The 26,163-nt window shown below is 37.1% G+C and overlaps 1 protein-coding gene and 1 non-coding gene across 2 annotated transcripts in view; both read left to right on the top strand.

The window, feature by feature from the left end:
- DAPK1 (death associated protein kinase 1) overlaps positions 1-26,163 on the top strand; it is a 259,697-nt gene that overhangs the window by 107,413 nt on the left and 126,121 nt on the right. The window contains 1 exon segment of the mRNA XM_043964391.1: positions 20,343-20,564. Within this exon segment, the coding sequence (XP_043820326.1) occupies positions 20,343-20,564 (222 nt within the window).
- Positions 6,038-6,144, top strand: LOC122737536. Its single transcript, XR_006354367.1, has one exon. It is a non-coding gene; the product is annotated as a U6 spliceosomal RNA (small nuclear RNA).

The following is a 26,163-nucleotide window of genomic DNA, read 5'->3' as shown; positions in this document are numbered from 1 at the left end:
CTTCATCCATGCCTAGTACAGTGTCTGCCACATAGCAAGTGATAAGTAAATACTTGCTGACTAACTTAATGATAAATATTTTAAAACCTCCCCAAGATATAATAAAAGTCACAACATCCTGCAGCTAATCTATGCTCATCACACTTTGTACATGCTAGAATCTCAAGACCTTTCAGGTGGAGCTCACAACCCTTCCATGCAGTCCCATCCTGTGTGTTGATTATTTCTGTTGCCCAAGATGACCGTGGACTTAAGTTTTTTGAGCATCACAATGATTTTATTTTTTATTTTTTAAAAATAGATAGTATTTTGTTATTTTATTACTCATACTGCCCTGTGTCCTTCCTCCTTCCTTTTCCAGAGACACATTCCTTAAAACAATATCTTAAAAATAAATTTTATTCATATCTATTGTTTTTATATCAACTAACTTTCTCTCTTTAACCCCTCCTTCCCTTCCCCTCCCCCAACCATTCCCACATAACAAAGAATATTTATTGCAGCAGATTTTAATAGTTAGTAGTTGTCAAGAAAATAGTCTGTGCAATTTGAGAATTTCTTTAACAGAGCTATCTCAGAAAAGACTAGTCAAAAGCAGTTGCAAAATGGGGTACCTTTTACCCTAGCTACATAAATAAATCTTAGTGGTGTTAAGGGCTAAAATTCTAGCTAAACTGTCTAAAATATCTAATGAGTGGTCGCCAATAAATTATAAGCTTTAGCAAGAGTTAGACGTTTAAGCATTTATTAAGGAGAATAAGAGTTTGGTAAAGAGAGAAGAAAAGGCCTAGATTCCTATCTATTAAAGGGAGAGCACATTTCTAGCTCCCCTCTCCACCAGCGTCCTCAGGAAAAAGAGCGAGAGTGAGCGCCAGTCTCTTCCTTCCTCCTCCCACTAGTCCGTGTCACTTCCTGATGCCAAAGAAAAGACTCCTGGTCTTGCCCTCAAAGACCTTCGTTTCATGGGCGGAACTCTTCTACAGTAAGTCTCCAGCAGGTGGCATCATTCCAATCGTTACAGTGGCAACGTATTGTTATTTTAAGGATGGAATCTTCATGTATTAAATTTTGACTCCCTAACTTAAGATATTCAAAATCATAAAGAAGCACTTAATTCATTTTTCCAAAGGTTCAAAAAATGGAAATCTTTCCCTTTTTTCTCATTCCTTTTTTCACCCTTCTGTGCACTTAACATTTGATAAAGGCCAAATCATTCTGATTAGCCCAAACATCCTAATCCTAGAACTTTTCATGAATCTAAACTCTCTCACAAGACCTTTTCTAAATTAATCTCTTTGGTCTGCTATGAAGAAACTCCCACATAATTGTCTCTCTCCTTCATTTTTATACTCTTGTTTTACATGGCTGGGAAATATAATTGATATTAGAGATTCTAAAGGCAAAGGGTTGGAAGCAATTTTTAACCTAAGCATTACTGCTTAGTTTGCTTTTGAAATACCTGACATGGCATTGAATAAACCCAACCCCATTACTTTTCTCTTCAACTCCAAAGGAATATATTTGTTACATGGCCTAAATGTTTCCACATGCATGTTATAGTATTTTATTTAAGCATTTCCATATGTCTGTTAGAGTCTTTGATGAAAGTACTGAATATGAAATGTAGTAGGCATGTCCCATAGGGAAAGAATCTCTCTTAATACCCTGGGCCTAGGGCATTGGTATTGATGGTTACAGGAGAAAACAACTTCTTGCTAGGAGCAAGAAGGAAAGCCACCAATCAGGCTTCCAGGGGAGCTTTCAGTGGTACTGAAATAAGTGGCAAAGGTGGTCACCAGAACCTGAGATAGCTGCACACTGAGCGTACAGGGACAGGAGACCAACACCCAAGATTTGGCAGCAAGCAGAGATGGTGGTAGCAGTGGTTAGGCAGCACTAGAATGCCAGTAACTTATGTTCTTGGGTTTATCAAACATGGGGCAACTTTTTAGGATGGCGTCAGTTTTTTGCTTATCTAATCTGGTCTACTGATCTCCTTTTCTTGTTGTTATTGTTGCTGTTGTTTGTTATTGTTCAACTAATACCATGTTGCTTTATGATATAGTTTGACATCTGTGAATTCATACTTTTTTTCATGTTTTTTCTCATCATTTCCCTTGAGAGGCTAAGACTTTCACTCTTTTCCAAGGGAATCTTGATTCTATTTTGTCTAGCTCTATAAAATATCCCTTCAATAATTTGATTGGTATAACATTATATATGTAAATACATATGGATGGTGTAATTTTTTTGTGAGATTGGTTGGTTCACCTTAAAATGATAAACATTTTTCTACTTCTTTAAATCCTTTAATTCTGTAAAGAAAATATTATAGTTGTGTTTATATAACTGCGCACATGCATTAATAACTTAATGTCCAGATCTTTTAAGATGTATTTTGTGGCTATTTGGAATGGATTTTTCTTAATATTGTTTCTTCTAGCATTTTATTGTTATATATGAACTAATGATTTATTTGAATCTATTTTGTATTTTTTATACCTTGCTAAAGCAAATAATCATGTTATTTTGCTTCTTTGCTGATTCTCTGGGGTTTTCTAAGTATACTATCATGTCAGCTGTGAGAGGGGATGATTTTGTCTTTCCTTTGACTTTGCTTTTGTTTTTTGTCCTATTGTTATAGCTGGCATTTCTAGAATTATATCAAATAAAAGTGGGAAGAGGGAGCTATACCTGCTTACTCCTATTCATACTGGGAAATCTTTTGTAATGTTATTACATTGTAAACAATGCTTAGTTTTGGTTTAAAATTGATTTTTTTTTTTTAGTGAGGCTATTGGGGTTAAGTGACTTGCCCAGGGTCACACAGCTAGTAAGTGTTACGTGTCTGAGGCCAGATTTGAACTCAGGTACTCCTGACTCCAGGGCCAATGCTCTATCTACTGCACCACCTAGCTTCCCCTAAAATTGATCATATTTTTAAAGGGTCCTTCCATACATTTTAGGGTTACTAACAGAAATGAGTATGGTATTCTGTCATAAGTTTCTTATACATCTCTTGAATCATATACCTTTGTTTCCTTTTTTATGTGATAAGTTATGATAACTTTTATTATTATCATCCCTGCATCCCTGGTATGAATTTAACTTGCTCATAGCAAATTATTTATTTCTGTAGTTTCCTTAATGTGGATTTTATTTTAAAATTTTCCATGAATAATCATTTGTGACATTGATTTGTAATTCTTTTTCTACACAGAGTCTTACCTCAGTTTGGGTATCAGAATCATATTTATACCACAAAAGGAATTTGTTAGAATGTCTTCTGTCTCTGATTTTTTAATAAAATTTTTGGTACTATTAGTATTATTTAAAAATTCTGCCTCCAAAACTTTGTGTTTTGATTCTTTCATTCCCTTTTTTCAGATGTCTTCCTTGTTTGGAAGAATGTCTACTTCCCCCCTCCAAAAAAAAATCTCTCATCCTTCATTAAAATCAGGATTTCTGCTTGAAAATTCTAATTCCTGTCCTAATTTCTTTGATATTTTTTCTTAATTCTTTGATTGTTCTTCTGGACTATTCTGGGTGTCTTGGAGTTGTTTTGTTATTTTGTGTAACCTCATATAATTTGGCATGATACCAACAGCTTCCTCATGGGATTTTTGTCTCATATTCTTTAGATATGAGATACTTGTGCCTTGAGATCATTTTTTTTTTCAAATGTTTGCCCATTTATTCTTGTTAGGTGTTGTGTTGTTTTTTGTTTGTTTTGTTTTGTTCTGTATCAGTCACTGCTATTTTTTAAAATATTTTCTAATTTTTCTTGTTTGCTGAAAATTTGTTTCATATTTAAATCTGTTCATTTCTGGGTTTGTTTGTTTGTTTGTTTTGTGGGTTTTTTTGGTGAGGCAGTTGGGGTTAAGTGACTTGCCCAAGATCACACAGCTAGTTAGTGGCAAGTGTCTGAGGCTGGATTTGAACTCAGGTCCTCCTGACTCCAGGGCCAGTGCTCTATCCACTGTGCCACCTAGCTGCCCCCAAGATCCATTCATTTCTGTAGGCCCATTGCAGTTGGTGTCCCTCCCTCAACCCAATAGGTATATTTATTTAGTTTATTTTGTTTCAAGTAGGAGAATTTAACATATCTTTAAATGTAATGTTTGGCCATTTTGAAAATCAGGTGTTTCTTATACTTAAATAAAAATGGCAAAAGATACAAATTATAAAGGTAACCTTTTTTAATGCTTCCTAGACTAGTACTCATGAAAGCAGAGGTCCTTTTTAACCAAACTTTGTACATCAACCAGAATCTAGCTCAGGGTTCTGTATACAAGAAATACTCAATAAGTCTCAACTGAATTAAATGGCATTTCTATATCTCTTCCTGCTGGGTTTTTTAAATTATTTATAGAAATGCTTATGGTTTATGTAGGTTTACTTTATATCCTGCCTTAACTTTTCAGGTTATAAAGTTGTTAATTCTTTCGGTTGATTTTTAGTATGACTATTGGGAATTTCTAGATAAACAATCATATCATCTGACAAAAGCAAAAGGTACATTTCCCTTTTTTCTTAATCTTATTCCTTCTATTTGTTTTTATTACATTGCTAACTGAATTGAGTTGAATTATTTGTGCTCCAAAGTCACTGAATTCAAAGTTTAGACCTTCTCAGAAAACAAAACAGCATTTACTTGAGATCATTCCTGGTTCCTGGAATTCCTTTTCCTGGCAGTAATCCGCTTCACTCATGGAAACATATGAATTGTTTGTTATTTTGACATCCTGTACTGTCTAGTTAAGTCCTGGAAATCTCATCCTCTGAGATTTCTGTGTTTATTTTCCAACTATTGCCTTTATGGTGCTTCATTGGCTCTGATAATAAGGTTCAGGATAGCAACAACCTGCTTGGAAGAGGTCAGTTTGAATGGCAGTCATCCAGGAAGTTTTGCTTCCATTGGGGGAATACCACAGGTGGCCCAGTGGCTCTGGTTTCTTTTTAACTTATCCTCTTTCACCGTTATCTAAGTCTCTCTCTCTCTTCAGGTAACTCCAGCAATGAATTTTCCTGCCAGCTTCATCTTGCCCTGAACTGACCCTCTGTATCCTTACCCCAGTTCCCTACTTCACCAGATTTTCCTTTTCTTTTCTAGTTAAGTTATTTTCTGCATGTGAGTTAAGGTGGCAGATTTAGGAAAATTACAGGAAAGAATTTCTCTATGAACTTAACAAAAAAGGACTCTTTAATTGTCAGACTAAAACTGCTTCTTTGAGTACTCTATCTGTAATTCTTTTTTTTAATCATTTCATTTTATTTTTTTAAATTTTATTTATTTATTTATTGCAGGGCAATGAGGGCTAAGCCACCTGCCCAGGGTCACACAGCTAGTAAGTGTCAAGTGTCCGAGGCCGGACCTGAACCCAGGTCCTCCCAAATCTAGGACCGGTGCCCCATCCACTGCGCCACCTAGCTGCCCCCTCTATCTGTAATTCTTACAAAGCATAGAGGAAGGAAACCACCATAAGGCATTCTCCTCTACAGTGTCTAGACTAGGATACACCCTAGTTCATTCTATGACAGATGCCTAATGGCTACATCAGCAACACTGGCACCATCTTTCAAGTGTCAGATGCTTCAAAAATAGGTATCTGACTTCTTGGAAAGACATGAGCAGTTCTTCCTCCTTCCAAATTTTTCTCCTACAATGGATCTCTGATCTCATTGTTATGCATTCTTCCTTCGAGGATGGAGCTCACAACCCTTCCATGCAGTCCCATCCTGTGTGTCTCTAGTCTATGACATCTCTAGTCCATGGGATTAGACCATAGGTCAGGTACACAGTGCATGAATAAGCTAAGACAAAAGAAGAAAGGAATAGACTCAGTGTTAACTTAGCTCCCTTTGTATTTCTTGTGTGTGTGTGTGTGTGTGGTTTTTTTAGGAAGAGGGAAACTTGGTCATGTTTGTAATCAGTAGGAAATGGGTCAGTAGATAGGGAATTATTGAAGACTTAAGAGAAAGAAAATATCATGGGGAGAATTTGCTGGAGAAAATAGGAGATTAGATCAATGATATAGTGCTCGCTTAGGCAGCACATATACTAAAATTGGAATGATACAGAGAAGATTAGCATGGCCCCTGCACAAGGATGACATGCAAATTCATGAAGATCAATGATATAAGTAGAGGGGCCAGCCTTCACAATCAAGTTTGGTATTTAAAACCTCATTGGCGACTTTGAAAAGAAAAGCTAAAGCAGAGTGATGAGGTTGAAAACCAGATTTGCAAAGGATGAGAAGAAAGTAAGAGGAAAGAACACTGAAGCAGCTGTTGTAGGCAACTTCTTATTTTCTGGAATTTTGTCTAGGGAATGCATGAATAAGGGAGAAAAACCTGATTTAATAAGAAACTTGTCATAAAGAACAATCCTTTCCAGTTTTTAAAAAGATTAAATGCCCATTATCATTCTCCCTAGCCCTACTCATATTACTGGTTTCCCTCTTTCTGTTGAGGGTACTATCATCATTCTAGGCACTCAAAGCTCACACCCTCACAGTTATACTTGACTCTTCCCTCCCCCTCATATTTAATCAATTGTCAAATCCTATTTCTTCTACTTCTACAAAATCTTACATCCCTCTCGCCTTGGCTCCACTCATACTTTTGTTCAAGACTTAATCATCCCTTACCTGGACTGAAATAGCTTCCTAATTAGTTTCCCTACTCCAATCTTTCTCTTTTCCAATTCATCTTTGACATAGTTTCCCTGCTTCCTGTTTCTCTCCTCTCCAATTTCTCATCCATTGAGCAGCCCAGTTGACTTTTCTCCTTCACTCTCTTTTGTCTTAGGGTAAAATCTAAAACTTGCTCTGTTTGACATTCTGAACCCTTCCCAATTTGGCTGCAACCTGTCTTTACAGACTTCTTTCACGTTGTTGTTTGTTCTTGTTCACTTATTTCGGACTCTTTGTGACCCCTTCTGGGACTTTCTTGGCAAAGATACTGGAGAGGTTTGCCACTTCCTTTTCTAGCTCATTTCACAGATGAGGATACTGAGGCAAACAGGGTGAAGTGACTTGCCATAGGGCATAAAGTGTCTGAAGTCCGATTTGAGTTCACTTCTTGCTGACTCCAGACCTAGTACTCTATCCACTGTACCACCTAGCTGTCTTATTTGTATTCTCTGTTCCAGCCAAACTCATGTACGAGTCTTCTATGTGACATCCCAGCTACCTTCTGGATGCCTTTGTACAGGCTGCCCCCCGCCCCACACTGCTAGGATGTTCTCCCTTCTAAAGGAAATTTTTCTCAGTCTCTCCCTCATTACTTTGTAGTTTAGTTTCTATATTTTGGGTTTTTTAAATTTACTTATCTAGTTTTCATTGTTGTCTTGTGCCTTGTACACAGTAGGTGTTTAATAAATACTTGTCAACTGGTAAGTGGATCTCTGTTTCAAACATTTAAGTAGGCAAATTATCATCATAATTATAACAGTGAATAATTTTATAGTGTTATAAGTGTTTGGATGTCAACTTTAAATGGCATAAATAAAAGGTAATAATTCTGGGGTTTTCTGTAAAGCAATCACTTTTCTCTGCCCAAATAGCAGACTTGACAGCAGTTATAGCCATCTGTATTCATGCTAATTACTGTTTCAATTCAACGTATTTACAAAGGGAAATTGCAACAGAAAAGAAAAGCTCTGGGGTGGGCATATGGTGGTTAGTTAGGGCTTGAGTTTCTTTTCTTTTTGATGTTTTGATTTCCCTGTGTGTATCTTAGATCATCCTCAGAGCCAGAGCCATATCATTGTCACACCATGTGTGGTTAGTGGATAGCCCAGGAGTTAGAAACACCTCTCAGAATTTATATTTTAATTGTCTTTTGGGGAGTGTGAAGGGGGAACTGAATATGGTCAGATGCCATTGTGGAAAATAAGTGCAAATAAAGACAGCGAAGGCAAAATGCCAGTTGCTCAGAAAAGAGTGAATTTGGAACAATAATTAACCAGCAATTCAACAGGAATTATGGGATCACAAAGCAAATTACTGTGATTAGAGAAGTGCTTGTTCTCCCACCAGTCTGTCACCACATTTTACTCCGGATGGGTTTTTGCTTCTGAGAAAATAATTGATGTGAGTTAGTTATATGTCTCAGAAAGCACACACAAAGGCCTTTGGGGACATGTTTGCATGTGCACATGTAAGCCTGTGTACCTTTGAGTGTGGTTCAATTTGTGACTCAAGCTTCTGAATCTGTGGGTCACATTGTGAGTAGGTTCGATATTCTTTACGTGGTTGCACAACAGCTCTTTTTTATGAAAGTATTGTGCTGATATAGTGGGAAGGGAAGCCAGTTAAAATCTCTGAGGCTTGCTTTGCTCATCTGTAAAATGAGGATCATGATGCTTATAGCCCTTGCTTTGTGGGATCTCAGGGTCAGACATTTAGAATTGGCAGGTATCTAGGAGGTCATCCAGTTTAATCTCCTCATTTTACAAGATGAGGAAACAGACCTCTAGAGGTTATATGACTTGCTTAAGATCCCACAGGCTTTTCTTGCCCAGGAAAAATAGGCAGGATTCAAAGGCAGGGTTATTTTGAGGGTCAGATAAGATTGGAAACCTTAAAGTGCTGTGTAAATGTCATTTGTTTACTATTACTCCTAACGTCACTTAACCCTCATTGCCCCGGAAAAAAAATATTACTCCTAAGATATATATATATATATATATATATATGAGTATATATCAGATCCATCTCTCAGAAGTTTATAGGATCACTGATTTCAAGATAAAAAGGACCTTAGAGGTCATCAAGCCTAACCCATTCATATTGCCCTCTAGGAGATGGAGATACAGAGAGGATAAGTAATTTTCCCAGGGTCACACAGCTAGTAAGTGTCTAGGGTGGGGAATAAGAGGGTAGGGAAGGGATCAAAACCACTTCTTCCTAATTCTGAGCCCAGTGCTTTATCTGCAATCCCACCCTGACTAAAGTTGGCTTCACTAGGAATCATTTTGAATTGCTTCTTTCCCTTACATCAATTTTCCTCCTTTCTAAGAATTAAAGGTGTGTGTGTGTGTGTGTGTGTGTGTGTGTGTGTATTGGGGGAGATAAATGTTTCCATTTCATGGAAATTCAAGTGATATTATTGTTCTACTGACAATTTTTTTTTTCTTGGTGAGGCAGTTGGGGTTAAGTGACTTACTTGCCCAGGGTCACACAGCTAGTAAGTGTTAAGTGTCTATGGTCGGATTTGAACTCAGGTCCTCCTGACTCCATGGCCGGTGCTCTATCCACTGTGCCACCTAGCTGCCCCTCTACTGACAAGTTTTAATGAAGTCTTTAAAGTTTGACGCTTATTCTCAAAAAGGTATCAGTTCTGAACACACCTTCCACTGGGTCACGTTCTTCATAACACACATATAATGAGTTCCCTACATCATACTTGCTCTCATCTCTGCTAGTGAGGGACATAAGTCTTCAAGGTAACTGAGCTCTAGGATTTCTCATGCTGCATCAGTGGCTTCTGAGGGCTTCATAGTACTTAATGTACTAAAAGAGGAAGTGGGAGGAAGACATCGCAGGAGAAACAGTCAGGTAATGTTCACTTTCACAGGTGTGCTCAGTTCCATATTTCTCTGACTAACGAGGATTTTGGATGTTCAGCCTACAGTTTGCAACTGTTTGAGTTTTTAAGTCACTGATGCATCCCATAAATAAAAACAAGACATCTGACAGTGTACAAACTCCTGATTTTGTTGACATAAGCAGGCCTATACTGTTATGGAACTGGGATTTGAGGTTAAACCCATCAGTATAGATGTTCTAAGTGCTCCAGTTTTGGATTAAAAGCATCTTCAATATAATACATGAATAAAACAAGAGAGATTATAATGAATGTTGTAACACTTAAAATTTTTAAGTGAATTTTAAAAATACCTGTGAGTAGGAAAGAGCTGGGGGAGGTAATAAGCATTTATTAAGCACCTGTTATGTTAGGAGCTGTGCTAAGTGCTTTTATAAATATTACCACATTTTAGAAAGAAGCGCAGTTCCACTTCACCTAATTCGTCATGGACAAAACTCATCCTGTGTCGAGTTTTAGTTCTTAATATCATCTTTGGAAAGAGGGAGGAAATATAAATATTTGAGTTGAAAAGCCTGTTTCCCTGGGATATTTACTAAATCTGATTTATAGTCAAGCTAGCTTTCTTCTCCCCATCACCTTCCTCTCCACCCAGCAAAAATAAATAGATGAAGTAATTTTGAACTGTTGTAAGAAAGCAGCCACAAATCTTGTGACTATTTGAGATTATAAGAGTATAGGCTATTACTGTTCATATACTTAATAAAAGCATGAAATGTGTTGCAGGATGACTGGTTTGGGAGTCAATAAGACTTGAGTTTTACCCCTTCTCTGATATTTTTTAGCTATATGACCATGGATAAGTCATTCAACAGATCAAAGCCTCAGGTCCCTCATCTGTAGACAAGGAATAATGATAATATTCAAAATAAAATGTATAAAACAAACCTTAAAGCTCTATATTAATGTCAATGATTATTATAAGTCTGTTAGGTATCCTTGAGAGAGAAAAAGGTTTTCATGTTAAATACTAGTAAAAACAAAATTTAATGTCTTCACTTTTTGCTTCCCTTGCCTCCTGTTGCTAGAGTGCACGAATAACATTTTAAATTATTATCTCATGTTATTAAATTTTTATATTTAATAAATGAGAGGCAATGTAATATAGTAGATAAACATCTGAACTTGGAGTCAGGAAGACTTGTTTTCAAACTCTGTCCCTGAGACATATAAATCCCTGAAATTATATAAACACAGACAAGTCACTTAACTTCTTTCCCCTTTTAATACTGAAATTACAAACAAGTGGCAGTCTGGCTTAGGGGAGGAACTTTTGATACCAAAAGTTCTTACATGGATGAAGTCACAAGTTCAGCCCCTAGTTTTAAGATTAAAGGGGCTTTAATTGTTGCAAAGACTACAAAGTCTGCTCAAAATAATTAATGGTTCTTTACATTGTGGTTTTCCAGAAAACGAACCAGGAACTTTAAGCTCTTGTTTAGCAAAACAGGTAACACTTGGGTGTTAACTAAGTGAAACACCCTTTCCAGCTAGTAAGGTATCATTACTTTACAGGAACATTCAGTAGATGTTTTCATAATGCCTACAAAAGCTCATGAGGCTTCTGATGGGCTTCTTAAAGCAGTAGACCATTCAGGCAATCTTATTCATCTTTATAATTTTTAATTTATATGACACCTACTCCAGTGACTCATTGTAGCATGGAGGTAACCCTAGGTTCTTAGAGGCGATGACAAAGAAGTACAAGTTCTGGCAGTTTCTGCCAAACTGGAAAGACTTCAGAGTATGGGCCTGGTGACAGATTATATCTACTATTCTGTGGGAGCAAGGTGGCACGGTGACTAGAGCGCCAGGCCTGGAGTCAGGAAGACCTGAGTTCAAATGTGGCCTCAGACACTTAGTAGCTGTGTGGCCTTGAACAAGTCACTTAACCTGTTTGCTTCCGTTTCCTCAACTGTAAAATGGAGTTATTAATGACACCTACCTTGAAGAGTTGTTGTGAAGATCAAACCCAATTGCCTCACTAAGAAAAAAAAAAAAGTAATTGGTGGAAGTAAAGTAGAAGCATTAACATTTGGACATGGAAGTAAATAGGCCTCTTGTAGGAGGCAGCACTGGAATTGAGCTTTAAAGTAAGTTGGGGTTCCAGGAGACATAGTTGAGGACAAGGAGCATTCTAGGCATAGAATGTTCAAAGACACTAGGCAGGAAATGGAAGTTTGTGAATGGCAAAAGTCTGGTAGTCTATTTTAGCTCAAAGGTAGTGTTTATGAGGGGTAGTAGTCATATTTGGGCAACTGGGTGGGACAGTGAATAGAGTACTGGGGTTCGAATCAAAGTTCAAATCCAGCCTCAGACACTTACCAGCTACCAGCTATGTGATCCTGGGCAAGTCACTTAACCCCGTTTGCCTCACTTTCCTTATCTATAAAAGAAGCTGGAGAAATAGAAAACCTCTCCAGTATCTTTGCCAAGAAAACCCCAAATAGGGCCTCAAAGAGTCAGACATGACTGAATGCAGCTAAACAACAATAACAGCAAAGCATTCATGCGGTTTCTCAAGTATTTGAGTACTTACCTTACATGATGTAGTAAGGAGGCTCTTCTTGCATGTTAAATTTAAAACTACAGGTTAATAAGATTTTAAGAATTTTCATTGCATAAAGCTTATAATTTTTATGCAAGAGGCAAACTGCAAAAATGGAATTTTTATGCTAGAAACAAAAGTCTTTCCTATTTCTTACTTGAGCCATCAGGAGAAGAGACCTATCTGAAATGGATTTAGCCTGCTACTTAACTTTTTCTCAAATTCTGAGGTTTTAGAAAAAAAGTATAGGAGAGCACTATACTGAGATTATGTTGAGGTGAGGAAACTCTGGACAAAGAAGACAATGGAGGAGGTGGGGAGGGGGCTTGCTTTAGAAAGGCTCCTATCCTAAAATACTGAGGTAGACTAGGAATTTAAAGGGATCTTTCTCTCTTCACAATAACATTAGAGCAATATATACAGAAAAAAAAATCACCATGATACAGTTGGAGTCACTCCAAGATTACAAGAAAAATTCAACATTAGGAAAAACAATTAGCATAATTAATCATATAAACAAAAATGATAACAAAAACTATTATTATCTCAATCAACACATAAAAGATTTTTAAAATAATACAACACTTATTTATGTTTTAAAAAATAAGAATGGAAAGGCTTGATACATATCTACACTACTAACTAGCACTATTTCCAATGGAGAAATGCTAGAAGTATTCCTGTGGGGAACATGGGAAAGCAAGGATACTACCCCCCTTTTCCACTGTTATTTGACATGGTTCCAGAAATGCTAGCTAAAGCATTAAAAGCATAAATTTAAAAATATAACTGCAGTTATATTTGCAGTTGACATGATGTTTTATCAATAAAATTCCAGTCAATAATCAAAGAAATTGAGATGATTCATATCCTAAATAAGTTAGTAAAATACAAAACAAACCACAAAATATTTAATATTTCTCTATAATGTTAACAAAAATCAAGAAAAAGTAATAAATTCCATTACAAATAACTACAAAAGGCATAAAATTGGAATTGGTTAATACTAATAATAAACATGAAAGTTATACTGGGTGTACCAAAAATCTTAGTGCAGTTCTAAGCTTTGATAGCTTAAAAGTAAGCTCAGAACTGCACTGAGACATTTGGAACACCTTATATAAATGCAACTGCAAAATACTTTTTATAGAAATAAAAATGCAATCAGATCATTGGAGATTCACTGGTCATAATTGGCCTATTCCAATATAACAAAAACGACAATGTTATATAAATTAATTTATAGATTTAGAATTATACCAGATTACTGAGGTAATGAACTAGAATTTTTATGTATAAAACTATAAAATAAAAGCAAAAGAAAAAAAAAGCAAAAGGTCTACAATCTCAAGGGAACTCATGAGAAAAAAGAGGAATGAACAGATATTTTATATCACACCTCAGATTTCATTATAACCCATTATTTGATATTTGGTATTATTGATACATAGGAGATAAGAACACTAGCCCAAAATTTGATGAACCTAAGAATAGAAATTACTCGGGGGAAAGATTTCATTTGTAACCAAACTTCTAGGGAAACTGGAAGGCAGTTTGACAGATATTAGACTTAGACCAACATTTTATATAATATGACAACAAACGCAAACTGGATTTCATATCCAGTTTCATACCTGAACATAAAAGGTAAAATTTTTAAAAAGTAAAGAATTCAGTCTGATATCTTTTTACAAATATGGTTGAGGGAGAAATATTAACTTAGCAAGAGATAGAATACGTCACTAGTGATAAAGTCATGAAAATAAGCAATGAAAATAGAATAAGAGAAACTGTAGAATGGGAAAGAAACATCTACACTATCACCAACAAAAGGCTGATATCATATCATTCCTCCAATAAGTGAATATTAAAAGGTTTTGAACAAGCAGTTTTTAATGTTCATTTATTTGTCCGTTTATTTTTGTGGGGAAATGAGGGTTAAGTGACTTGCCCAGGGTCACACAGCTAGTAAGTGTCAGGTGTCTTAGGCTGTATTTGAACTCAGGTCCTCCTGAATCCAAGGCTGGTGCTGTATCCACTTCGCCACCTAGCTGCCCACTTGAAGAAGCAGTTTTAAATAGAATTGCAAACCTTGAATGACCATATGAAAACATGCTCTAAATCACTTATAGTAAGAGAAATGTACATTTTTAAAAAACAGTATGTTTTACTTCACCCCCTAAAAAATTGTCCAAAAGATGAGAATGGTCAATATTAGAGCCCTGGGAAAAACAAGAGTGCTGGCCTACTGTTCATGTAGCTATGAATTCATCCAACATTTCTGGAAATAGATTTGGAATTATGCAAAAAAGTCATAAAATGGTCTGTCCTTTAACTCAGTGATCCTACTCTTGTGTGTATATAAGGTATTACTCTTTTCAGACTGTGGCAAGGTCATACGGGGCAATGACAAATGCATTCATGAGTCTTTGAGTGGCTGATTTCCAGAGTCAAGAAAGCAGGCCCTCTTTTGCAGAAGACCAACAGAAGAAACTTATTGTTAAAAATTGGGGGAATCCTATAATTCCAGAGCTATTTGGAAATTCAGTGTAAATGACCATAGTTTCCAGAAATTAAGGTTTGGAAAATATACTGGGTGGTTACCATAAGTTAGTGAAGTCTTTCACTGAGAGGGTAGAAGGAAAGAAGGATAAAATAAAGAAGGGAGGGAGGGAGAGATAAGGCAAGAGTGATAGAGACCACAGGTACCATAGAAGAGCAAGCTCATCTAAGTGAAAGACATCCAGTCTAGAGCAACTCAACAGATAGAATCCAGGAGAACAGCATATTCAGCTGAGATTCCATTCACCCCATTTTTCACCTGGCTGCACTATTTTGGGACTTGGCTAACTTTTCTACCATGCCCCACAAAGCTCATTATTGGGAAAACGTCATCATCCTTCAGGATTCCATCAGCTTAGTACTCCATCGCATCATCACATGCAGTCCTTCCATTTGGAGAGTAGAGCCATGAACTCTAAGACTTCCATTTAAGGAGGGAGCTCAGCTCAAGCATCTCATTTCTCTTCTGGTTTCACTACTTTGGGACTTCTCTGGCTTTTCCACCATGCTCCCAAGTCAGGTGTCCTTTCCTTACCCCTTTTCATCTTCCTTTTGTATGTTGTCTGCCTCATCGAATGGTAGACTCCTTCAGAGAATGGACTGTGTTTTTTGTATTTATGTCGTCAGCACTTAGCCAGGGGCCTGGAACATAATAGATACTTAATCAATATTGATTGATTGATTGTGAGGAGGTAGCTCAGCCCAGTTGTGAATTGACCTACCATAGGGACTCTTTTTTTTTCCCCCTGATTGACAAATTCTTAATCAAAAATGGGTAAGTTTACATTGACATTTTGGATTAACTACAATAAATCTGGTTTTTTAGAAAATTAAATTAGGAGCGTATACTGGCGCATATATAGCAATATTCAACAAAGCAATATAATAGGTGATAATCTCAGTTTGTAACTTTTTGCCTCTTGAAAGTACATCATAGATCTTCTAAATCTATACAAGTTAACCAGTTTATTCTAGCTCCGATCATGGAAATGTCTACCAAAAAAATTTTTTGACATGCTTTCTAAAGTAATTGAGAAGTCCTGAAATATATATATATATATATATATATATATATATATATATATATATATATATATATATATATATATATATAGTTTACAAAATATACAACGGGGGGCAGCTAAGTGGCACAGTGGATAAAGCACTGGCCCTGCATTCAGGAGGACCTGAGTTCAAATCTGGCCTCAGACACTTGACACTTACTAGCTGTGTGATCCTGGGCAAGTCACTTAACCCCCTTTGCCCCGCAAAAAAAAAAAAAGAGTGTACAACTGTATCTTTAAGTATTGCTTAAACTAGTCAACTAATATATTTTACCAGTAATTTCTCCTCATTCACACTTTTACAACATGAAGTGCCTTTAAATTTTTTACTTTGGGGGCATATTTACATGTTAACTGAGTTTATATAGTCAAACATTTTTCAAAATTGTTATTATTTATTTAAATCAGGAACACCTCACATTAGAATACTTTTGTTCCACAAAAGGGAGCACTCCCTGTCAGTAAGTGACTCTGGTCTTTCCACCTATGATTCATTTACTGACAAGAATCCCATAGATTTGATACCATAGGGACTCTTGAGTAAGCCCAGATGGACATCAAAGACAGAAACAAAGATCACATATTTACCAAAATACCCATAGTAATATGGTAGCAAAGAACTGGAAACAAATGACTATCTATCAATTGGGGACCATTTGAACAAATTGTGCCCTCTGGATAAAAAAGAAGAGAACCAGGACAGAAATGTGATGAAAACCCTGGAAGAAAAGACTGTTAAAAGGGAGAGAATAACCAACAGTGCCAACTGCTTCAGAAAAATCTAGAAGGATGAGGACCAAGACAAGGCCAATTAGTGGACCGTGATAGAGATCATTAGTGACCTTAAAGAGAACTTCCATTCAATGTGTGGGAACGAAAGCAAGATTTCAAGGCATTGAGAAGTGAGTGGGAGGTTAGAAAATGGAGACTTTGAGCCTTAATGGCTTTTTCTAGGACAAGGAATAAGCTGGTTAGTGAATCGGGGGAAGAAATAAAGGTTCACATTTGGAGATCTCTGAGAAAACAACAATAACAAATAGCTCAGTCAATTAGCAAGCATTTATTAAGTGCCTACTAGTTCCATGCACTTTCCTAGGTGATGGGAATACACAAGTCTTTCAAAAGGAAACAATCCCAGTTTTCAAGGAGCTTATGTTCTATTGTGGGAGACAATATGTCCATATATAAATATATACTCAATAAATAAAAAATACAACACAGTGGGGGCACTAGTCCTAGCCTGAGTAATTGGGGTAGGATTGGGGAAGGAAGGCTTCGTGTAGAAGGTGGTGCTTGAACTGCATCTTGAAAGAAGACAGGGATTCTAAAGGACGGAGGTAGAGAAGGAATGTATTCCGGGCTTTGGAGGACAAGTAGCTTAAAGGTCAAGAGAAGGAAGCTGGAGAAGAAAGAAGGCTGGTTGAACTGTGCTGTAGACTATGGGAAAGAGTAATATACAGACAGTTCCCACTTTACATAAATTCATGTTATGCAAATTAGACTTTACATAAAGAATTCTGAGAGAAATCTTCATTCCAAAAATCATCTATGTTCACTTTATAGTATTTTGCTCATTTTCTCTACTCCTGCTCCCCCCAGGTCCTTTGCGGCCTCCCACCCCACACCCCCCAAAGGAAAAAAAAATCCTCCAAGTGAAAGCAGGGTGGGGGAATCTCTCCCACAGATGGAGGGCTTGGCTTGAGACCTGAGGCACTCAAAGGAGGCCTTTTCCCCACTCTGCCCACGCACCAGCCTGTCTGCCTTGCTTTCCGGTCTGTCCCACCCATGTGTCCTTGAACTCTGTGTGGCCACCTCCCTCCCAAGAGTGACGTCCCTTTCCTACATTCCTCCTTCCCTCCCTTGCCAGTGGGGAACTTGCATTAAGTAAAAATTGCTTTATGGAGAAGTCTATGGAAAGTCCACTTATGTAAGCAAGAACTGTCTGTACGGCATGTTTTTGTTTTGTTTTGAAAGTCCATGCCCTATACGCTTCATGACCCTTTTGGCAGTTTTCATGGCAAAGATACTGGAGTCCTTTGCCATTTCCTTCTGCAGCTCATTTTATAGATGAGGAAACTGAGTTACTTGTCCAAGGTCACACAGCTAGTATCTGAGACCAAATTTGAACTCAGGAAGATAAGTTTTCCTGACTTCAAGCCTGGCACTCTATCTGCCACACCATCTCGCTGCCCTTCTGAAGAGGCATGCCTCAGAGATATTGTGGGTTTGGTTCCAAACAACAAAATGAATATAGTAATAAAGCAAGTCACGTGATTTTTTTCCTCCAGTACATATAAAAATTGTATTTATATTATATTTTAGTTTATTAAGTGTGCAATAGTATTAGATCTAAAAATATGTACCTACCTCAAATAAAAAGTACTTTATTGCTTTAAAAAATGCTAACCATTTTCTAAACCTTCAATGAGTCATGATTTTTTTGCTGGTGGAGGGTTGCTGACTGATCTCCTGCAGTGGTTACTGAAGGTTGGAGTGGGCTATAGCATTTCTTAAAATAATACAACAATGAAGTTTTCTGCATAGATTGACTTTTCCTTTCACTTGAACACTTAGTGACCATTGTAGGTTTATTAATTGGTCTAATTTCAATATTTGTGTCCCAGGGAATAAGGAGGCCTGAGAAAAGAGAGAGAGATGGGAGAATATCCAGTTGGTGGAAGTCAGAACACACATGCCATTTATCAATTAAGTTTGATGTTTCATATAGGTGTGGTTCATGGTACCCCAAAATAATTACAGTAGTAACATCAAAGTTCACTGATCACAGAGCATCATAACAGATAGAATAATAATCAAAAAGTTTAAAATATTGCTAGAATAACCAAAATGTGACACACAGACACAATGTGAGCACATGCTGTTGGAAAAATGGTGCTGATAGATTTGCTTGATGCCAGGTTGCCAGAAACCTTTAATTTGTGAAAACAAACAAACAACAGGGCAGCTAGGTGGTGAAGTGGATAGAACACTGGCCCTGGAGCACAGAGGACCTGAGTTCAAATCTGGCCTCAGACACTTGACACTTACTAGCTGTATGACCATAGGCAAGTCACTTAACTCCAATTGCCTCACCAAAAAAAAAAAAATATGTATATATATATATATATATATATATATATAGAGAGAGAGAGAGAGAGAGAGAGAGAGAGAGAGAGAGAGAAAATAACTGCAAACAAAATAGGTGCTTATCAATTGGGAAATGGCCAAATTATGGCATATGAACATGATAGATTATTATTTTTATAAGGGATGTTTCCAAAGTGCTTCACTATTCTCTTCTGGATGTTCTTAATCTTGTTAATGTTCTTCCTAAAATCTAATTAACAGGGACAAGTTTTGTTTCCAGGTCTTTATCACAAACTGAACACAGTATTCACTTTAGGGCAAAGTTTATAGCAGGACTATCACCTTTCTCTCAGTCCTGCATTCTCTTGCCTCTTTTGATGAAACCTAAGGAATACATTTGCTTTTTTTTGTCTCCCAAATCACACTGCTAATGTATAGTGAGTTTTTAGTCCACTAAAACTCAAGATCTTTTTCTGAAAAGTTAGTATTTCACCTCTCAAATTTTTTTGAACTTATACTTATCTATCAAATGTCATCTTTTTATTTTATTTTATTTTTTTGAGTGGGGCAATGAGGGTTAAGTGACTTGCCCAGGGTCACACAGCTAGTGAGTGTCAAGTGTCTGAGGCCAGATTTGAACTCAGGTCCTCCTGAATCCAAGGCCGGTACTTTATCCACTGTGCCACCTAGCTTCCCCCTATCAAATGTCATCTGACTAGATTCAGCCCAACATTCTATCATGTTGAGATATTTTTGAGTCCTGGGTGTCATTCACTATGTTAACTATTTCTCCTAGCTTTGCGTCATCTATGTACTTGATAAGCGTGGTATGTCTACATTTATCCCAATAACTGATTTAAAAAAACGTTAGCACAGGGCCAACCACAGATCTCTTAGGTACTCTACTTGTGACCTTCTTCCAAGTTGACAACAAACTCTTTGAGTTCAGCCATTTCCATTTAACTATACTGTGGAGCACTTAGAGCTTGATCAGATATCAAAGATGTCAAGGTCAAACACTGCATCCAAGGCCATCTACCGGTTCTTTTGGACTTTGTCTTGGCCACTGGATATTGATTGACTCAGGAAGTAAGGTGAAACTGGTGACTGTGCAACTATGTTTCATTTAATCCAATTTCATGAACAAGTCAAGGGCATCATCACCTGTGATGTCATTGGTCTTCAAATCCAGAGGGACCAGACAGCAAACAATATTGTTGAGTAAACCTCCATCTTTCAGTCTCACCCATGATCCCCTGTGACTTGTACAAAATTTTTACTTATAATGATGTTAAGGGTATAATAAGCCAACAGCTATTACTTAATTATAATTTTTCCTCCACAATTTCCTTTTTTCCGTCATTTACGATATTTATTTTCTCACCCTCCCCCTTTAAATATTCTTAGAAAAATACAGAAATTTCATTTTATGTATTAATTTTTTTTTCCTTTTCAATTCTCTTTTTCAGTGGACAGTTTGCAGTTGTGAAAAAATGCCGTGAGAAAAGCACAGGTCTACAATATGCTGCTAAATTCATTAAGAAACGGAGGACTAAATCCAGCCGGAGGGGAGTGAGGTCGAGAAGATATTGAGCGAGAGTTAACATACTGAAAGAGATACAGCATCCAACGTGATCAACCTTACATGATGTTTATGAGAACAAAACTGACGTCATCCTTATTTTGGAACTGTGGAGCCATTTTTGTGTTGTGATTTCACTGGGTTGGGTGGAAAAAATCAAGTAGTTGCATTGAGCTTCCTCCGCAGCTGTGTAAATGAAATTCAGAGATGTTCTATTGTCCATGTCAGAAATTGTATTTGCTTTACACTTAAAAACCAGGGTGTATACCACCTGCCAGGAAACTGAGGTAGATTCACATTTCAACAGATTGTACCTAAGTCTTATCACTTGTTAGTTTTCCCCACCTTATTGGGGAAGTTGGCAACTCAGTCTTTTCCAGGGTTACATCATGCTCACTTTGTTGTTTATACATTTCTCTGTTTTCTTTTTCCCTTTCCATACCCAACTTCCTCTTTCTACATAAAAAATTTTAGCTCAGCTAAGCAGACTCCCCTGCTTTTGGTCTCTTCAAACTCCCCAAGCTCATTATAGGAGTGGGTTTAACAGAAAGGAATTGTAAACATGATTAATATCACTCATATTATTAAGATAGGACTTGAGGCTAAAGCATATTGTTTATTTCTCAGCCCTTCACAAACAATATCGTAGACTGGTTATGGCACAGTGCATTCTTGTAATTTATTTTCTTGATTTAAAACTGTTTCCTATTACCCAATCTCCTATCTGACCTTCTCATTGCACACTACTCCCCTAAGCAGTGTTAATAAGTGTTTTCCAATGGTTGTGAGTGGACTTGTCCCATATCCTCCAGTGATATTCACAGAGCAAAGGATTTACAGCCAGAAGGCACCTTGGAGAGCATCACGTTCTATAACTTAACCCTTTTATGTTCTAGATAAGAATCCCAAGGCTTAGAAAGACAATCTTTCTCTAGGTCACAAAAAACAATTGAGAGAGTAATGAAGAAAAGTATGTGAGAAGACAAGACCTTTGGAAGGAGGGTCATATAGTTCAAATCCTAGCACAGGCTGGATAGGAACGTGAATGAACACAATGCCCTGAAAAAAAGAGGTGAATTTGACCAAGAAGGCGAAAGAAAGTGTCTATTATAAGATGAAAAAATCCTTGCAAGTCCTAAATAATGAGAAGAGATATCTGGCTTCATATGGAAGCCAACTCAGTTTAAACACCACTCCTTCAGCTAACAAGACTGTTCCCATGAGTTCTGTCACACTCCTAAAGGGTCAGAGCTAATGTCTTCTCTAGGGAAAGAGATGTGAAAGCAAGGTTTTGATAGATCTGGAATCTGTCCCTATTTGTCTATCAAGTATATGCTATATATTAGGATACTATATTTGAGAATCACGGTGGCATAGTGGATAGAGAGCTGGCCTTAGTGTCAGGAAAACCTGGGTTCAGATCCTACCTCTGACTTATATTATGGCTGTGTCATGCTGATCAAATAATTTGACCTCTCAGTGTTCTATATAAGTTCCCTAGAAAAATGCAGAGAAAGGATGGATGGATGAAATAAACATTTATATGTGCCAGGCACTGGGCTAAATGCTTTATAGACATTATCTCTTTTGAACACTGGTTTAAATGAGGGAGTGTCAACCTACATTGAAAGAGTATGCCCAATGCCAATGAAATCACAGGTCTACTCCCTTATAAAGGATATTGTGGGAAGGAATAAGATTTAGACAAAGATATTTTATATCATGATGCATTTTATCTATGATTACTTTTTGTTTGTATTTTTTTCTTTTTCATCAGTCTTTTCCTAATAGTCTCCATTTTTTTATAATATAGAAAAAGCAGCTCAACCCAACCAATCAATTACAGTCACCATAATATAGTGTCCTGCAGTGGATAGTGTCCTGTGTGACCCGAGTTGAGTTGCTTAACTTCTATCTGTTTCAGTTTCCTCAAATGTAAAATGGAAATAATAGTACCTACCTCTCAACATTGTTGTGAGGATCAAGCACAGTGTCCAGTACAAAGTAGGCACTTATTTGAAGCTTGTTTCCTTCCTTCTATACCTCTACCAAGGGAAGGGGAAGTATGTTAATCTTTGTTCTTGAAGGCTGAGATTGATCATTATAATTAACTTGAGTTGGGGTATTTTTAGTGATACTTTTGTGTACATTAGTTATTGTGTATATTGTTCTAGTTTTTGCTTCTTTTTGCATCAGTTAATTTAAGTTTTCCAATGCTTCTGGGAATTCTAAATGTTGCTCATTTGTGGCTTAAGAATATAGTGTTGGTATAGCAATATTTTACATTCATAGACCACAGTATATTCAGTCATTTCCCCAAACAATAAGCACCTGCTTTGTTTCCAGTTTTCTGCTGACACAAAAAGTACTTCTATGAATATTTTTGATATACATGGGGCCTTCCTTTCTGTCTTAGAAAACTTCAGCTGGGTATTTTCTTAGTATCCACTGTGTCAACTATGAAACCTAGAAATATAATCATTATGCGCCTCAGTTACCCAATTTATTTCATTGAATTTTAGGAATCATTCTCAAGTTGCATGTTAAGCTCATTTTTTTCCTTGTGTATATTGATCTGCCATCTTTATTCAAACGTAAATATGTATTCACAATTCAGTTTCAGTTATTTTTAGATAGATTAATTTGTTCTGTGCACAAACTGTGTAGCATATTTTAAATGGTTTAAATCTAATGAAAGTTTAAAAGTGTCTGGAGAGTTTACCTAGGACAAACATTAAAGGGCAATAGGGTGGGGATGAGTAGGGCAAGATTATTGGTCATTAGATTAAGACTATAATGCTTGCATAGGACTAAAGAAGTAAGCTTTCTAACCTGTCAGCCTTTCCTTTTTCCCAGCTTTAATAATCTATGTCTCTGTGCCCTATTTATTTTCTCCTAACAAACACCAAGAATCACTTAAAAAGTGATTATTCTTATGCTGTTATCACTTCAGAGATGGGATATACCTTAAGGGCCCAGCAGTGGGCAGATTAGATAGGACACAAATGCAGACGGAAGAAGTAGGTAGAATACTACTTTGGTGTAGTTGTTATTTGCTTCAAGTCCCCTTTTAGTTAGTATTTAAATGGCTCATATATAATTGTTTTAAAATAGTAATAAGAATAACTAGCATTTATTAGTTCTTTAAGGTTTGCTAAGTACTTTAGAGTATTTTTTATTTGATCCTTACAATAATCCTATGAGTTAAGTGCTATTATTATTCCCATTTTACAATGAAAAGAAAATGAGGTAGTCAAGGTCAAGTGACTTGAGCAGAATCACACAGCTAGTAAGTGTATGAGGTGGGATTGGAACTCAGGACTTCTTGACTCCAAGTCCAGCAATGGCATGAACACACACACATTACACCACATATACATGCACACACGATGTCTATGTATGCCTCAGATAAATTATATGGTTATGCACTAATTTCTTACAATTACTTACTAATGAAGCATTTTAACATTTGTGACCAGGGTCCCAGGACCACACCTCTGACAAGGAATAGATTGGGTTCAATCCTAGAAAGTTCTCAATAATTTTATTTGAAGTGGGGAATGGTCATCATTTTCCCACCCAGGATTTATTGTGGGAACCTCAGAAATGGGCTCCTTCCTATCTACCCCTCTACAGAAAAAGTAAAGAGCCCTTAACTCTTAATGAGAGCAGTCAATTTCAAATGTTGGATAAGTTTTATTTAACTCTACCTACCTACCTACATATATACATATATATAAACACATATATATATACATATATATACATATATATGTATATATATATATATAAAATACACACACACACATTCTCACCCAACCCCATAGTCAAGACATGTCTTCTTTGCTTTCTATATGCCCCAGCCACCATTATAATAATCCATATGTGCTAGAGTTGAAAGCGCTCATGGACCCTAGAGAATTGATTCTTTTTTTCCCCTGAACCTGTACAGTCCAGGAAACACAGTACTGGAGAAAGGCAAAGTGTGAATTTTTTCCTCTTTGTTGCTCTGTTTCTTGCCAGATCTTAGCTCTGACTACTGCTTAATTAAGAAGCTCTTTTGACTCTCTACCAGATACTCCAGTGCTGCTCAAGATACTATAGCTCCTAGCTTGGTCCAGGATTTTATTACACAAATTATATCCTAGAAGCTCATCCTGTATCTTTTTTTATCTTTTTTGTTCAGAGGTGGAGGCTACCTACCATAGCAAGGGATAAGTTGGATGCCTTGGCTTTGCATTCATATTAACGAATTTTTTCAGGGTTTTAATTTGTTGGGGGAGGGTATGGTTTTTTTACTGGTCATGGCCAAATTTAGAAAGACCCTAGGGAGACACCGAGAGAGGTATAAGACTAAAGGATCTTTGTACAACATTGTGTTGGGCTAAGATTGAATAATAAAGCCCCTCAGAAAGGAATCTTTATTTGGGGAGGGGATGCCTATGAACTGTGACAGTGGTACTCTGGTTTAATTTACAGGGACTAAAAAGGTTTTTTTAATTAACCAAATTTTTTTTTCAATTAACAAAAATCTATTTTCTTTCCACCCTTCTACCACTGAGGAGGTGGGGGCAGGGGGGAAGAAAAATCCTTAAGAAACACTCTCATGTTAACCATTCAAAGAATTGCAAGTCTTTTTTTTTTTAAATAAGGGATGAATGTAGAGGATTCCAAGGCTCCATGTGATAATTCCCCTAACAAAATTAATTCCTTGCCATGGATAACCTCTTGTTAACAAGGTCAACCTAGATAACACCATTGTTCTAGGATTGATGTCTTTTCAATAAAGTATAAATGTTTTGAGGGGGCAGCTAGGTGGCGCAGTGGATAAAGCACTGGCCCTGGATTCAGAGGACCTGAGTTACAAATGCTGCCTTCAGACACTTAGCACTTACTAGCTGTGTGACCCTGGGCAAGTCACTTAACCCCAATTGCCTCACCAAAAAAAAAAAAAAAAAGTTTTGCCTGGGGTAGTTGTTGGCCCTTTAGTAATACTTCTGAGTATAATTAGATGCGTGCTGCCTAGTTTTCTACCTGAGCTTGCCATACTATAATCTTGGACTCGGCTTTTAAAAGGAGAACAAGAACTGGAGAGACACCTAATGGGAAAATCAAAACTGAAATGGTCACTGAGAAGCTCATTAGGTGTACATGGATTCAGGTTCCCTGCAGGGAAGTCTTGCATCCCTTCCAGTGAACTTTGGGCATCATTTGACCTCAGGAGAGGAGGGAACCACATTGGTGAATGATGAGGAGTTTATGGGCCAAGCCAGGAGTTATAGGTTCATGAGCTGGCATCAGTGAGGTGCCATCACCAAGAAGTAGGGGAGTTTTTGACAAGAAGTAGAACTCCCAGATGAGAGTGATCATCCTGGATCAAATGAGAGTGATTCCTTGGTCAAATTATGGGAATATGGAAATAATCAGGAACCAGAGTCTTAGAGCAACAAGACTTATGGTGCGGTGATACAAATCTGGATCTTGCCCTACTAACTGTGACTCTTGTGAACTATGCTGGTCAGAGCAAAGGGTTTTATGAACCGTGTAGACAGGGTGCATCTAACTCTCTAGTGATGATTAGGGTTTTTCTTTGTGGGAACCCATAACACCTCAAGTGGGTACTGTAAACCTGAGGGTGATATGGGCCCCTGAATGAGTACAGAGCTTGACTCAGCAACTCCAAGTGGTTTTTCCTCCTGGAGAAGGCC

This window comes from Dromiciops gliroides, chromosome 1 (assembly GCF_019393635.1).
Source record: "Dromiciops gliroides isolate mDroGli1 chromosome 1, mDroGli1.pri, whole genome shotgun sequence".
NCBI classification, from domain to species: Eukaryota; Metazoa; Chordata; class Mammalia; order Microbiotheria; family Microbiotheriidae; genus Dromiciops; species Dromiciops gliroides.
The sequence above is the reverse complement of the archived record's forward strand: the minus strand, read 5'-3'. Positions and strand labels throughout refer to the sequence as shown.